Source organism: Sitodiplosis mosellana, unplaced genomic scaffold, assembly GCF_009176505.1.
Source record: "Sitodiplosis mosellana isolate CC-2019 unplaced genomic scaffold, AAFC_SMos_1.0 Smas_scaffold_6089, whole genome shotgun sequence".
Taxonomy (NCBI): Eukaryota; Metazoa; Arthropoda; class Insecta; order Diptera; family Cecidomyiidae; genus Sitodiplosis; species Sitodiplosis mosellana.
In genome coordinates, this window is record NW_022601330.1 from 1 (window position 1) to 13,122 (window position 13,122).

Here is a 13,122-nt window from a genome sequence, read left to right on the forward strand (position 1 = left end):
TCGTTCTTGATACCAATCCACCAACTTATCAAAACGAAATATGTGGTTCAACTACACTCGTCTCCTATTAAAATCTGAAATTCATGTGTAGAATCGTTCATTTCAAAAGCTGTAAATGTTACTACAGTGTTATTTGGCACAAATATGAAATGCAAAAAGTAAATATACTCCACTATTCACCACACACAAGGATGAGGTGATATCGTAAATGACCATAAATGACGCACGACGAAATGACTTCTACAATTAAGTCAATGTGTTGGGTTGTTGTTACATATATACGAATAGTGTCGAATCACAACAACATTGAAATAAAAATCAAAAGTCTAATCCTGAAACCCGTTCTTTTCACGTTTTTGATTTTACTAATAAGTAAATAAGTAATTATAACCGATCAATTTTTTAGGTATGGAACATAAATAACATCTTTGAACAGGTCCACGTCATTGATAGGCATGAACTCCAAATTGATCATATCAGGTATACATTATCACTGGTTCCAGAATTAATCAGAGCTTCTGAATGTTGGTCCAGAGGGGGGTCATTTCAAATTGCAAATTTTCATTTGGGGGTTAATTTCGAGTATGGGTAATTCCAAAATTCCAAAAGTGAAGAGAGAAAAAAAGTTTCATTGTTTGTATGTAGTTTGTATTGTAATGCATATTTCAATTCCCGGCTAATTCCTCATTTGAACCCGTGCGCGTAAAAACGACTTATAGGAGCGTCGCCGAACAAAGCGAAACACCTATTTGTTACTCGTTCAATTCGGAACAAATTGTACACTGGTATGTTACGCCGACAAATCTATGTTACGTTTTGATCGGTGATTTTTTTTGTAATTCGTTTTTATGCTCATGGGTTCATTTGTAAGCCGAACTGTTATTTTTATAACAATTATATTAAATAACCTAATTTCAAATCGATTCTAATCACTTTTCAAAATCGAATTTATCTAATGTAAACCCGCTTCGCAGAAAACGTGAAGACTAAAAAAAAGTCCTCACTTTTCAATTTAAATCAGAGTATGGGTAAAAAATTTCCAAATAGGGGTAATGTGCCAAAATTAATTTGACCCCTCGGACCCTGGCAGGGTCACCCTGCTTCAGAAGCTCTGGAATGAATTGACTATTTATGTAATTGAAAATAAAATTGTTGTCACGATTTATATTTTATGGAAAGTCTTTCAGACAATGGATTGGCAGTTACCGTTACTAGATCATTTGTTGGTGTTTGGGAACTTCGATCTGGTCGATTATTATCAAAATTGGCAGATAGTCATTTGGGGGCAATAGTTACACATGCTGAAATTTCACCACCGGATGGAAAGTTTATTGTATCATCAGAGACCGGAAAATTATTGACTTGGAACAGAGTATCAGAGCAAGTACTGTTTCGGGACGATCAACCGGGTATTCAACAGATAAAATTTTTAGATGGTGGTGAAAAAGTTATGGCGATTTCTTGCGCTAACGTTAATCGTAAAACAGAGGACGCAGAGTGTGGCGATTTGATAGCCCTTGTTCGGATCAGAAGCATACCTGAAGGTTCACTACTATGTGCCTTTGATTATCCTTTTAAAATAATTCCAGGAATCCCATTCAGAAATGCAATTATTACGTCTGATAACAGTCATATTGTCGTTGTGACGATTGACAAAGCAAATAAAGATTCCATTAGCGTATTCACTTCTTCAGGGAATCATGTGCATAAAATTCCGTTGCGCGGCTACAGCATTAAGGTTTTTTCTGCAATATTTTACTTTTTTCAATAAATATTTAAATTATAAAGGCACATACAATTTCCAGGAAGTCCTTTCTATAATTCCTCTTCCGCATAAGCCCACACAAATCGGGATAATTGGTAGTGAAAAGGGTAGCATAATTGACATAAAAACCAAAAGACATGTTCGATCGGTTCCAAAATGGAATGGAAGCTGTACACGTGATGGAAAATTCGGTTTGTTTGCGCCAACACGAGGAGGCCTAGAATTGTTAGAACTCCGCAAGGGATTTACAGGTGAGATTTTATATTCTTATCAACTATCTATTTGAGAAATCTATAGGGTAAGGTGGGGCGAATCGGTACAGGGGGCGAATCGGTCCACCAGCCTTTTCTCGTTACGGGCAATACTTACACTATTAAACCTATATGTCATTTGAAAGAGCATCGAAATTGTGACATTTGGTGATATGGTTTTGACATGTTTCAGTCAAGTACAGAGAGTACACAGGCATACACGTGTTTCGTGATAGTGCTGAAATAATTGTTTGTGTTTACAGATTTTAAGTTTTGACCATTAAAATTTAATATTTTTTGAAAATTTGTAAGTGTATTTTGTAGCTAAAGACGAGCTCTTTCAAATGAAAATAAGTTTGTTCTGAATATTTTAAATTTTTGAGGTGAATCGAGCTCCGAACACAAAAGTAGGTGGTGGGGCGATTCGGTACACAAACACATGGGGCGAATCGGTCCACCTTATTTTCGTGTTTTATCGCTAATTGGTCACTCAGAACTCATATCTGTGGATGTGGCAATGTAGATGGACTTTATACTGGTCAATCAAAAGTTCCAGACTTCAAAAATATTATTTTTTGAAGGAGTTATGTCCAAAACTGTGATGTGCTTATGGCGTCATACGAGTCTGCGTTCGCATTTCTTGTGCGCGGCATAACTCAAATAATTGACAAGATAATTAAAATTCAAAAACGGTAAAAGTTTTGGCATGTTGAGAAATGGCAATATCGGACTCGAAAAGAGGTCAAATCAAAAAATGTTCTTCTATAAAAGTTAGGTATTGAATCTAGCTACAAGATAACACCAAACTTTCATGATTTTTTTTAAATTTTTATGGAAATATTTAATTAAGAACAAAATGGACCGATTTGCCCCACATTACCCTACAAATACATCAGAAATAAATATCAGAAATTAGAAACTATGTGTAAAATGCAATGTTATGTTCTTACTTCATCGGTAAAAAAAATTCAAATGTTATAAGTAATTGTTTTTGAAAATGAATATTCTTTGGTTCAGAATAAACCAGTGGCGTAGCTAGCGTTTTTATACTTAGACGTTTAAACGGTTGTATCAATCGATAGATCGGACCAAAAAAATGAGATTTCGAGAAAAAAAAAACCTGCAAAAATTTTGAGTTTTGCCTAAAAAACCTCAAAAAATCGCGAAAAATCGAATTTTTAAAAAGTGGTCCGATTTGGATGAAAATTGGTACATAGCACAAGTTCTATAACTAATCTGAAGACAGTTAACTCTAATCTCTTATCAATTTCGCGCAAATCGCGCAATTAAAAAAGCAAAATTTATGTAGAAGTTTTTTTTTCTTATCATTTTTCGCGTTTTCCGCGAAACTGATAAGAGATAAGAGATAACTGTCTTCAGCTAGGTTATAGAGGACCTCGAGTACTAAAACTTTGCTGAAGGAAACAAGTTGTTATCTCTTATCAGTTCTACAAAAACCACAAAAAACCGTGACGACCCGCCAAAAATGAACATACTTTAACCATTTTCAAGTCGAAAGAAACTTACTCTTCTCTTTCATAACAAAATCAGTGAGACATACACTACTCTCAATCTCACCTAAAGATTATGGTATCGTTGGAAAGGGAATCGATGGGGCTACAAAAACCGCGAAGTTACCTACCCCATTCTACTCCATTGGGGCCTCCAAAAATGGGTTCAAAGTATAAAATGTGAAATATCTCAAATAGGTGTATGATGTATGAATTTTTTTGTTGATTTTTTCGCGTCAAAAGATAGCCCATGTTACGCCGCTTCAGATAAAAAATTAAAATTTCTGACTTAGTAATTAGTCTGACTTAATTCGTGTATTTGGCCTCGGAAAGTGGATCATATCTTATTTTTCACGGTTTTTGTGGGTAAAACGGTCAAAAATGGCCAAAAATGGCCTCCCACGGTGTTTTTGTCTGGGGAAAGTGCTATTTTTTCGCCAGAATACATCAAAATATTATCATTTGAATATCTGTTTACCTATAAATTTGGTGTGAAACCGACATTACAACTCTTTTCGGATTTCGTGTGGAATTGTCGGTTTACACTTTCGCCAGAAGTTCAACTGGTTCAGAACTGAATTAGGAAGAAACATAAAAACAACGTATTATATCTCGAAATTTTGAGAGGCACAATGCACCACAAATAACGTAATTTTTTTCTCCGACAGTTAAAACATTCATACCAAAAGTAGCTGAAGGTGTTTTCACCGTGATTTGTATGTTTACCGAGGGGGATGAATATGTACTGTACTATCATAGTGGCAAAAAGACTCTGCGAGTTTTTCGGACATCAAATACAGAAATGATTGCTAACTATAGGATGCAGGCTGAACTGACTGCAATTAAGAGTACAACTGATGGTAAGGGATTAGTTTTGGGCACTGTCGATGGATGTTTATCCGTTTTCGCAATAGCGGATCCTGAGAAAGATGAAACATCCAAATTTTTGGCTGACCTTCCCAGTCGAGATGAACAATGGAAGAAGAAGTTGGCAAAGAAAAAAGCGCGTATAAGATTTAAAGCAACTATTACTCTCGTTAAATTATGTTTGAAATTTGAACAGAAATATGCTATCAATGGCACATCTGCTGAAAATGGTTCGAAGAAACCAGAAATTGAACATAATGTGGATATTTAGTTTTTTTTTATTATATGGTGATGGGCTAATGTCCCGCCTAGAATGTTATGTTAAATAAAAAGAATAATTTTTCCTTTTTGTTAAGCAATATTGTTTTATTTTTTATTCCTAACAAAAAGAGTTACATATTCAAGAGTCTTCCACATCGCTTTAATTGTTCAAACAATTTCGACTCGAATAATTAATTTTTTCCGATAGTTGCAGAGAAGAATGTTAATTTTTCATTGAGTTGGAGTTGTGTTTTGATCAATTGCGACAATGAGATCACCATAAGTAAATCTTTCACATTGGAATTGAACATTTGTGCAAATTGATCATTATTCATATGTGGAACTGAATTAACCAGATCGAGCAATGATCGTCCAACTGCATTATCTGGTGGTTGTTTGCTGTTGAGTACATCTTCAACATACGATAATAATTCATCGAGGAGATTTGACAATTTGGCAGATGCTTCTGCGACCTGGGCCAAATCAAGCATCGGCGATACATTCTTGGAGCGATTTGGTGGAGCAATGGTTTTTTCACATAATTGCAAGCCCACCACCTAAAATGTAAATCATTTTGGATCAATATTCGGTTTTGTTAAAAAATGAGTGAGTAAAAGAGAGGGAGAGAAAGAAAGAAATTTGTCTTGAACTTACTTCTGGTTCGTAGTAAGTGACTTCAGTGTTGATGGGTGTAAACATGCATCCACTTTTTCCTCCTGGAACACCGAGATTAATGCAAACGTACGCCTTCAATCCCATACGACCACCTTGTAGCGATGTGTCAACCGTCAAATGCACTGGATTGTTACATTCACGAGCGTAGTATTCATGAATAACTGAGCTGTGATTGGTAACTTCATGGCCTGTAGCCCACCAACCTTGAATCAAACGCGAAAGTGATTATTGTTCGTATGATAATTGGATTTTTTGATAACATAAAATTATCTTCATTTTTATATGCCAAAATTAGAATGTAAATAACATTGTAGGCTTTTCAACAATTGGCAGGCGTGCCAACTGAACAAAACATAAAATGTATGATACTTTACTGTGCATTAAGATGCAATGACACATGGCAAGTGCAAAATTATGAACATATTCTCATTATTTTTCTACTACTTACCAACGATACTTTCTGATGGATTCACACGCCGATTCAATTCATATACGTCTAATGCGTAGCTAAGTTCAGCTTCGACTTGATCATCGTGCTCTTTGTGAGGTACACAGAAGCAATTTGTAACCTCAACAACACCTTTGTCCACGGAGCCTAGTGAAAACGATTTTATTTGATAAATATGAAAACTACATCACAACGATTGAACTGTATGAATTCCTCACCTAATAATGTTCCAATCACACGTTGAGAATCAGCATTACGTCGCTCAAAAGCGTCGACAATCTGAAATAAAACGATCGGATGAACTTTTACAGACAAGTTTAATGCTGACATTTTGCAGAAAGACTGAAACGTTGTCGGGTGTTTGCCGCTATGACAGATCAATGACAGATTATCACAAAGTCTCGTGACTTTTATTCATTGTGCATTTATGAGTGGCGACATCTATTTGTGGCAGGTTCGTAGAACAAATTCATACAATATTTAATTCATAAATCTATGCATGAATAGATTGCTAACAATTGAAAGTCTTTTCTACTCTGAATTCATCAAAAGCAACACCATCCATGAAATCAAATGACATTATCCCTTTTCAACAAATAATACTGAATTTTTATTTTTTCTTCTCTAATATTTTTATATTTAATAGGTTGAACAATAAAATGAAAATAAAAAATCATATTGAATTTGATTCATTTAACTACTCGATCTTGATTATGCGTTTCATTGTGTTTGAACAAAAAAATCTGCGGAGTTTTCCCTCTAATATTTACAATAGTTTCTCGCTTCAGAGATGCGGCATCTGTCAACATTATATTATATTAATATTATATGCAGGAGGCAAATTTCCTCAATCCAGGTGATTTTAATGTAACATTGAAAACCAAAAAAAGAGGAAATGCGCAACATCTGAAGGAGTTTACACGCTAATAATGGTTATAATGGTGCAATTTGTTTTACAGTGAGAGAAAGATACAGAGAATTAACTTCGTTCAATTACTGGAATGCACAAAATGTGACAATATGAAAAAAAAAACACTCTCTGACGTAATAATAACAATTTTTCGGCTATTTCAAGTTTGTTCAGAAAATCTGTGATTTTGGATCTAATTTGTGCCAGAAATCAGAAATTAGAACTATTTCTTCTTCCCTAAGACTCGTACGAAGGAGATAATGTTAATAAAACCCGAAGTAGGTGATTGTGAATTTGTAAGTGTTAAACAAACTAATATATTATATTACATTTCACATGTGCAAGAAAAAATTCCGGTAAAATGGCAAACGAAAACACAAAATCGTTGGATGGCTGATTCGTTTTTGTAGTTGGAATAATGGTAATCAATTTCAATTGTGAAAATTGATTGAGAATGACAGTGAATCGGTTGATATACTGCCTACCCTCCAACTTTAGTTTTTGCCTATATTCAAACATCGAAAACTCTTATATCAATTATTGTACGTCAAGATTTGACTTCTACGCTTTCGGTTATGTATTTTTTTGTTCTGTAAAGTTTCAAGAATATTTGAATTAATTCTCTTTCCAATAAAACTTCCCTTGTGAAATGATTTTATCGTTTCATGCATTAAGCCATAAAATGGACACTAGACTATAACATTATAAGTAAATATTATTTTGCTGATTTTTCTGCAATTTTTTTCTCTTTAAAATTAGAAATTCAAACTGGTTTACGATTTCAATTCGATTCAATGAAACTCGAGAGAAATTTAATCTTCAAGATTGCGGAATGCCGATTGCAAATCCTCATGCAGTTGGTCGAAATCGGCCTTAATCTTGGCTTCTCCATCTTTAACTGGATCCTACAGATGGACAAGAACAATGATAGCGGGAAATTGTTACTCATTCGTTTTACTCTTTGTATATAAAAATATTAGTGAATATACCTTGAATTTCATTGAAGACAACTGATACATATTGTTACCCATGGCATCTCGGATAACATTCCATGTGATTTTGTTCTCCGATTGTGCAGTTGATTCCACAGCATGGCGAGCCATGTCGTAGAAGGCGATGATATTCTTCAACATGCCGACAGTTTTGTAGAATGGACAGAAACGATCGTATGATGAATATGAATTTTGTTGCAAGAAATCATCTTTCAACAATTTAGCGACTTCCAGAGTAATTTTATCAGTTTCAGCCAATGAAGCCTTTCCAACTAGCTGCACGATTTCGGACAGATCCTCTTCTTCTTGGAGAATTTCCTTGACTTTTGTACGCAATGCCACGAATTCGGGGAAGTTTTTGTCATAGAAATCATCTAGAGCGCGCATGTATTTACTATAATCGAAATAAAATATCAATATATTATATGAATGATTGAATATCTGATTGAGACAAAGAAAAATCAAATTCATGAACTCTTCATCATACCTGTACGATATAAGCCAGTTGATTGAGGGGAAATGTTTACGTTGTGCAAGTTTTTTATCCAAACCCCAGAAGACTTGTACGATACCCAAAGTAGCAGAAGTGACAGGGTCAGAAAAGTCACCTCCTGTATATTGAGATATTTAAAAGGATATTCAAAATATAATATCAGAAAAGAACAAATTCGTGTGATTCATGTGTGTTCAGATCAATTCACAAACCTGGTGGTGATACGGCACCAACAATAGACACTGAACCTTCACGTTCTGGGTTTCCTAAGCATTTGACGCGGCCAGCACGTTCGTAGAATGAGGCCAAACGAGCTCCCAAATAGGCTGGATAGCCTGAATCAGCAGGCATTTCAGCCAAACGACCAGAAATTTCTCGAAGAGCTTCAGCCCAACGTGATGTTGAGTCAGCCATCATAGAAACGTGATAGCCCATGTCTCGGAAGTACTCCGATAAAGTGATACCAGTGTAAATAGAAGCTTCACGGGCAGCAACAGGCATGTTCGATGTATTTGCAACTAATGCTGTACGTTTCATGATTGACTCAGTAACGCCATCGATTTCGACAGATAATTCAGGGAAATCTCGCAATACTTCAGACATTTCATTACCACGTTCGCCACATCCAACATAGACGATAACATCAGAGTTGGAATACTTTGACAACGATTGTGAAATGACAGTTTTACCGCAACCAAACGCACCAGGAATGGCTGTCGTACCACCTTGGACACATCTATAGAACAATGATGAAATGATTTCAATGATTGGTTATTGACCTACTACTTATTATTATTATCCTACTCCAGTCTGTGATACTTATTTAATTGATTTTAACACGAGTACAAATACTGTTAAACAGAGAATTAATGAATATTTTAAAAGAAATAGATTATGGAGAGAGTGATAAATTTTATGCAAATATAGCAACTTAATTAATGTAATATAATGTAAATATACAAAATAATATTTATATCAAATAAACCACCTCTGGCGAAGAAACGCTGTATGGTGCAGAATAATAATAATAATGACCATCAAATGTGTAAATGCAAGAAAAATTAATCTTACGGAAAGAGTGAATCCAATACACGTTGGCCAGTCAACAACGGATGATTGGCTGGTAATTTTTCTGTAACTGGACGTGGTTGACGTACAGGCCATACAGACAACATGGTATGCTTTGTAATTTCACCATCAAATTCGGTTTCAAGCACTACATCATCAACAGTATAGTTGCCGGCTGGTGCAATGTACCGAACGGTACCTTTCGCTTTGGGTGGCACCATCATCTTATGCTTGACCAAAGTGTTTTCATGAACAACACCATATAAATCGCCTCCAGTGATGTGTGATCCAACCTTAACACCCAATGGATTAAAGTCCCAAGCAATAGTACGTGAGAGAGATGGCGTGTTAACTCCTTTTGGGATGTAGATGGAAGCAGTCATCTCGTTGATGTCTTTCAACGGACGTTGGATACCATCGAAAATGCTGCCCATAATACCGGGTCCCAATTCAACTGACAATGGTTTTCCAGTTCGCAAAACTGGATCTCCGACTGTTACACCAGATGTTTCTTCGTACACTTGAATGGTGGCCATATCACCTTCCAAACGGATAATTTCTCCCACTAACTCATAGTAACCGACACGCACCAGCTCGTACATAGCCGATCCAGACATCCGTTCAGCAGTAACGACTAATCACATTATATATCATTATACTGCAAGTCATGAATACAACTATTTATCGATTCATTACATACCTGGACCGGACACGGCATAAACGTAACCGAACTTCGATTCACGATGTTCATCTTGGATTTTTTTTAATGTCGACATTTTGGGATTTCTTTTTCGTCAATCTTCCTTTGAAATAAATAAAATATGTATTTCAAAAATTGTATTAACCGATTGTGATCTTGTGATTGGAGCAAGTTATGCAATTTTTTAATATCCATTTTCAAATGGGATATTTATCAAAGGTGTTAGTGACAGAAAAATATATTCAATTGTACCAAGTCACATGAGCATTGCGATGAGAGTGTGGATCAAATAAAAATATTACATTTTTTTTACAGAAATTTACAATGCACGTTTAAACATTTTGAGAACGTAGGATACAACGAAGATGACATTAATGACGCAAATAAATTGTTATAAATAATGAAAGAAACCAAAATCAAATTGAAGTTTTCCAATCATAATTACTACATAATTGCTTCAACGACAAGTAGAAGTCACATGAACGTCACCTGCTATTACACTTACTCACACCTTTAATGAATGAATGTTTTGAAAAATTTCACGAAAATTGAAAAAAAATCCGAAACTAATAAGATTTCAGTAAAAACAAATTTGATATGACGACTTTTCGAAAAGAATATTGCTTTGCTAACAATTGGATACACACAGTGTATGACAAGTCACATGACTCAATTTTCACTTATCAAAACCTATAATAATGTCTATGTGCGTGTTTTTTTCTCGACTTGTCTTTCTTCTGTCCTCATTTTTGCGCATGACCCAAAACGAAATGAAAATTTCAATAAGATTTCTTTGAAAAAAAAAGAAGATATTCTTCATATATTTTTTAAAGAAGATTGCACTTTGAATGGCTTTAACCAAGATATATTTGGTTTTACACTGAAATCAAAGTACACACAATTAAAAAAAACACGATAAATACGTTTTCGTATTTGTTCTACAAAAACTTATGTGGTATACAATATATATTTCTGATTTTTTTTCTTCTTTATGAACATTTCTACTTTTCATGAATATTCAATGAAAATTTAAAACTTAAATAAATAATATCGAATATAGAACACAACTTACACACAATGTTTTGTGAACTTTAAATTGCAACAAACTGAAATGGAGTGTATCTCAAGCGCACAAAATTGGGTATCACAAGATCTCAAGTTAGCTAGTTATAAATGATGGGTCAGCTGACACGAACTAACATTTCACCATACTTCAAAGTCTTATTCACAGATATTTGTGAAAAATTGAGTATACAATTAAAATTTCCCTGTATACCATTTAAGCTCCATCTAGCGTTGAATTCAAATTAAATAATATATGATTCGAGTTTTATTTGAATTCATTTCCATTATTTTCTGATTAAATAAAAATTTTATACGAGGATATTCAATGTCAATTTCAATTTACTGAATAGTTTCTTATAAAATTAAACATATTTCAATGAAATTAGCGGAATAATAAAGAATATCCCAAAACTCCTTTTGACAGATACATGACAAATTAGAAAGGAAGAAGAAAATCAAGAAGAAGAAGAATAAACCTATGGAACATTAATCGAGGGAAACACTGATGCTTGAATTTTTCGAATAAAATTTAATAAAATACCGATGACAAACTAGCTGACAAGATTTTTTCATAACCGGAAAAAATATATTCGTTTCGATATTATAGACCAGTTCAGAAAAATCATTCAAAAGTCTGTGTTTCCCGTGTGTATTTAAATTCTCATTCTACTCAATCAGAAGTAGCCATAAAAATGACAAAAAAAGATACCAGGTAAATAATAGAAAAAAACATACAAAATGAAAGTGAAAATAATAGAAAAAAAAATCAAATTTATTTCATCCATACATAAAAAGTGAACTTGATTAGTTTGAATGAAATCTCAATCGAATGTGTGGTTTTGGTCCTAACCTCAATATTAATAAATTTGTGTTCATCTCACTACAATCTATTTTCTTCCCATATACAGAGCGACAATAGAACTCGGCGATGTAACGCCACACAACATAAAGCAACTAAAAAAACTGAATACGGTTGTTTTCCCTGTGATTTACAATGACAAATTTTATATTGACGTTTTGGACGCGGGTGAATTAGCGAAATTGGCTTATTACAATGACATTGTGGTGGGTGCCGTATGCTGTCGCATCGATACATCGGAAAATCAACGACGCCTTTATATAATGACATTAGGTTGTTTATATCCGTACCGTCGTCTTGGCATTGGTTCTCTAATGGTTAATCATATTTTGAACTATGTAAAAGAAGATGGAAATTTCGACAGTATATTCCTGTAAGTCGTCGACTGAATGTAATTCTATTACATGGAATTTAACACAGAAAAATGTACTTGCTTTTCAGGCATGTTCAGGTGAATAACGAGTGTGCCATAGAGTTCTATCAAAAGTTCGGGTTTGAAATAGTTGAGACACGAGAACAATATTACAAGCGAATTGAACCAGCTGGTGCTCACGTCCTCGAAAAAAACTTACGGAAATCGGGAATTGTCACCAACTCAGAAGCTATTGCTGATATTTCTTCGAATGGCAACACAGAATCACACACATCTCAAACCAAATCAACTAAAGTATCCGCATAATTTCCGCATTCAAACCCATTTTAAACTAAAATTTTGTTGAATCAAATTGCAATCAACTATGTACACTGAATTTATTTGGTAAAATTAAAGCGACTAAGCGTGAAAACTTTCTCCTTTTTTTCGCATTAGCTCAATTGTTTTAGTGTAAACTAAGTTATGCCCGTTGTAAGTGGTTCGGATTTAATTAAAACCAAAGATTTAATTTTCAACTTTGCGAAAACGGCCAAAAAATGAAAGCTGATTGGGTAGGACGTAAAATTTGGACAAAAACAAGAAAAACTGGCCTTTTGGGTACACCCGATAAGCCTTATGGGCCTTGAAATCATGATTTTCCCGAATTTCGTTAAATCTTAAAGATTTAACTTTCAAGTGCGGGATTTAAGCATTTTTCACGCAAAATCATGTTGCAAATAAGTCAAGAATTGTTGGAAATGACCGAAAAATTCTAAATCAGCAAAAAAACCAACCACTTTGTACGTTTTTTGAGTCCAAATATGCAAAAATATCATTTTTCGTATATTCTCAACGTTAAATTTTCAAATGCGGGATTTAAGAATTTTTCACGTTAAACAGTGAGT

At 34.4% G+C, this 13,122-nt stretch overlaps 4 protein-coding genes across 5 annotated transcripts; 2 read left to right on the plus strand and 2 right to left on the minus strand.

The window, feature by feature from the left end:
• Positions 1–407: 407 nt before the first annotated feature.
• Positions 408–4,749, plus strand: LOC129573481 (uncharacterized). Its single transcript, XM_055453990.1, has 4 exons — positions 408–480; positions 1,180–1,738; positions 1,806–2,016; positions 4,196–4,749. Exons 2-4 carry the CDS (start codon positions 1,451–1,453, stop codon positions 4,663–4,665), a joined length of 969 nt encoding a protein of 322 aa, XP_055309965.1. The 5' UTR covers positions 408–480; positions 1,180–1,450; the 3' UTR covers positions 4,666–4,749.
• LOC129573482 (eukaryotic translation initiation factor 3 subunit F-1) lies at positions 4,733–6,156 on the minus strand. Its single transcript, XM_055453991.1, has 4 exons — positions 5,997–6,156; positions 5,779–5,925; positions 5,310–5,533; positions 4,733–5,212 (listed from the first exon to the last, which is right to left on the minus strand). Exons 1-4 carry the CDS (start codon positions 6,106–6,108, stop codon positions 4,847–4,849), a joined length of 849 nt encoding a protein of 282 aa, XP_055309966.1. The 5' UTR covers positions 6,109–6,156; the 3' UTR covers positions 4,733–4,846.
• Positions 6,157–6,364: 208 nt separating this feature from the next.
• Positions 6,365–11,187, minus strand: LOC129573480 (V-type proton ATPase catalytic subunit A). Of its 2 annotated transcripts, none has more exons than XM_055453988.1 (7): positions 11,014–11,187; positions 9,942–10,044; positions 9,245–9,875; positions 8,386–8,909; positions 8,168–8,291; positions 7,678–8,074; positions 6,365–7,593 (listed from the first exon to the last, which is right to left on the minus strand). In XM_055453988.1, exons 2-7 carry the CDS (start codon positions 10,015–10,017, stop codon positions 7,501–7,503), a joined length of 1,845 nt encoding a protein of 614 aa, XP_055309963.1. In that variant the 5' UTR covers positions 10,018–10,044; positions 11,014–11,187; the 3' UTR covers positions 6,365–7,500. The 2 variants fall into 2 exon arrangements, with proteins under 2 accessions (XP_055309963.1, XP_055309964.1); XM_055453989.1 differs by having other exon boundaries at positions 9,942–10,040; positions 11,014–11,163.
• Positions 11,188–11,442: 255 nt separating this feature from the next.
• LOC129573483 (probable N-acetyltransferase san) lies at positions 11,443–12,650 on the plus strand. The gene is made up of 3 exons (XM_055453992.1): positions 11,443–11,718; positions 11,915–12,238; positions 12,307–12,650. The coding sequence occupies exons 1-3, from the start codon at positions 11,699–11,701 to the stop codon at positions 12,542–12,544; spliced, it is 582 nt and encodes a 193-aa protein (XP_055309967.1). The 5' UTR covers positions 11,443–11,698; the 3' UTR covers positions 12,545–12,650.
• The last annotated feature ends 472 nt before the right edge of the window (positions 12,651–13,122 follow it).

What these genes read in the sequence shown, in the direction of transcription:
- LOC129573481 (XM_055453990.1), top strand. Translation starts at nt 1,451, where the DNA reads ATGGCGATTTCTTGCGCTAACGTTAATCGTAAAACAGAGGACGCAGAG. An exon ending in TGCGCGGCTACAGCATTAAG is followed by an intron (nt 1,739 to 1,805) that starts GTTTTTTCTGCA and finishes TACAATTTCCAG; the next exon opens with GAAGTCCTTTCTATAATTCC. An exon ending in ACTCCGCAAGGGATTTACAG is followed by an intron (nt 2,017 to 4,195) that starts GTGAGATTTTAT and finishes TTTCTCCGACAG; the next exon opens with TTAAAACATTCATACCAAAA.
- LOC129573482 (XM_055453991.1), bottom strand. Translation starts at nt 6,108, where the DNA reads ATGTCAGCATTAAACTTGTCTGTAAAAGTTCATCCGATCGTTTTATTT. An exon ending in TGTGATTGGAACATTATTAG is followed by an intron (nt 5,926 to 5,996) that starts GTGAGGAATTCA and finishes CGTTTTCACTAG; the next exon opens with GCTCCGTGGACAAAGGTGTT. An exon ending in TCCATCAGAAAGTATCGTTG is followed by an intron (nt 5,534 to 5,778) that starts GTAAGTAGTAGA and finishes GTTTGATTCAAG; the next exon opens with GTTGGTGGGCTACAGGCCAT.
- LOC129573480 (XM_055453988.1), bottom strand. Translation starts at nt 10,017, where the DNA reads ATGTCGACATTAAAAAAAATCCAAGATGAACATCGTGAATCGAAGTTC. An exon ending in GTATTGGATTCACTCTTTCC is followed by an intron (nt 8,910 to 9,244) that starts GTAAGATTAATT and finishes ATTGTTCTATAG; the next exon opens with ATGTGTCCAAGGTGGTACGA. An exon ending in TGTCTTCAATGAAATTCAAG is followed by an intron (nt 7,594 to 7,677) that starts GTATATTCACTA and finishes GTCCATCTGTAG; the next exon opens with GATCCAGTTAAAGATGGAGA.
- LOC129573483 (XM_055453992.1), top strand. Translation starts at nt 11,699, where the DNA reads ATGACAAAAAAAGATACCAG. An exon ending in ATGACAAAAAAAGATACCAG is followed by an intron (nt 11,719 to 11,914) that starts GTAAATAATAGA and finishes TCCCATATACAG; the next exon opens with AGCGACAATAGAACTCGGCG. An exon ending in AATTTCGACAGTATATTCCT is followed by an intron (nt 12,239 to 12,306) that starts GTAAGTCGTCGA and finishes CTTGCTTTTCAG; the next exon opens with GCATGTTCAGGTGAATAACG.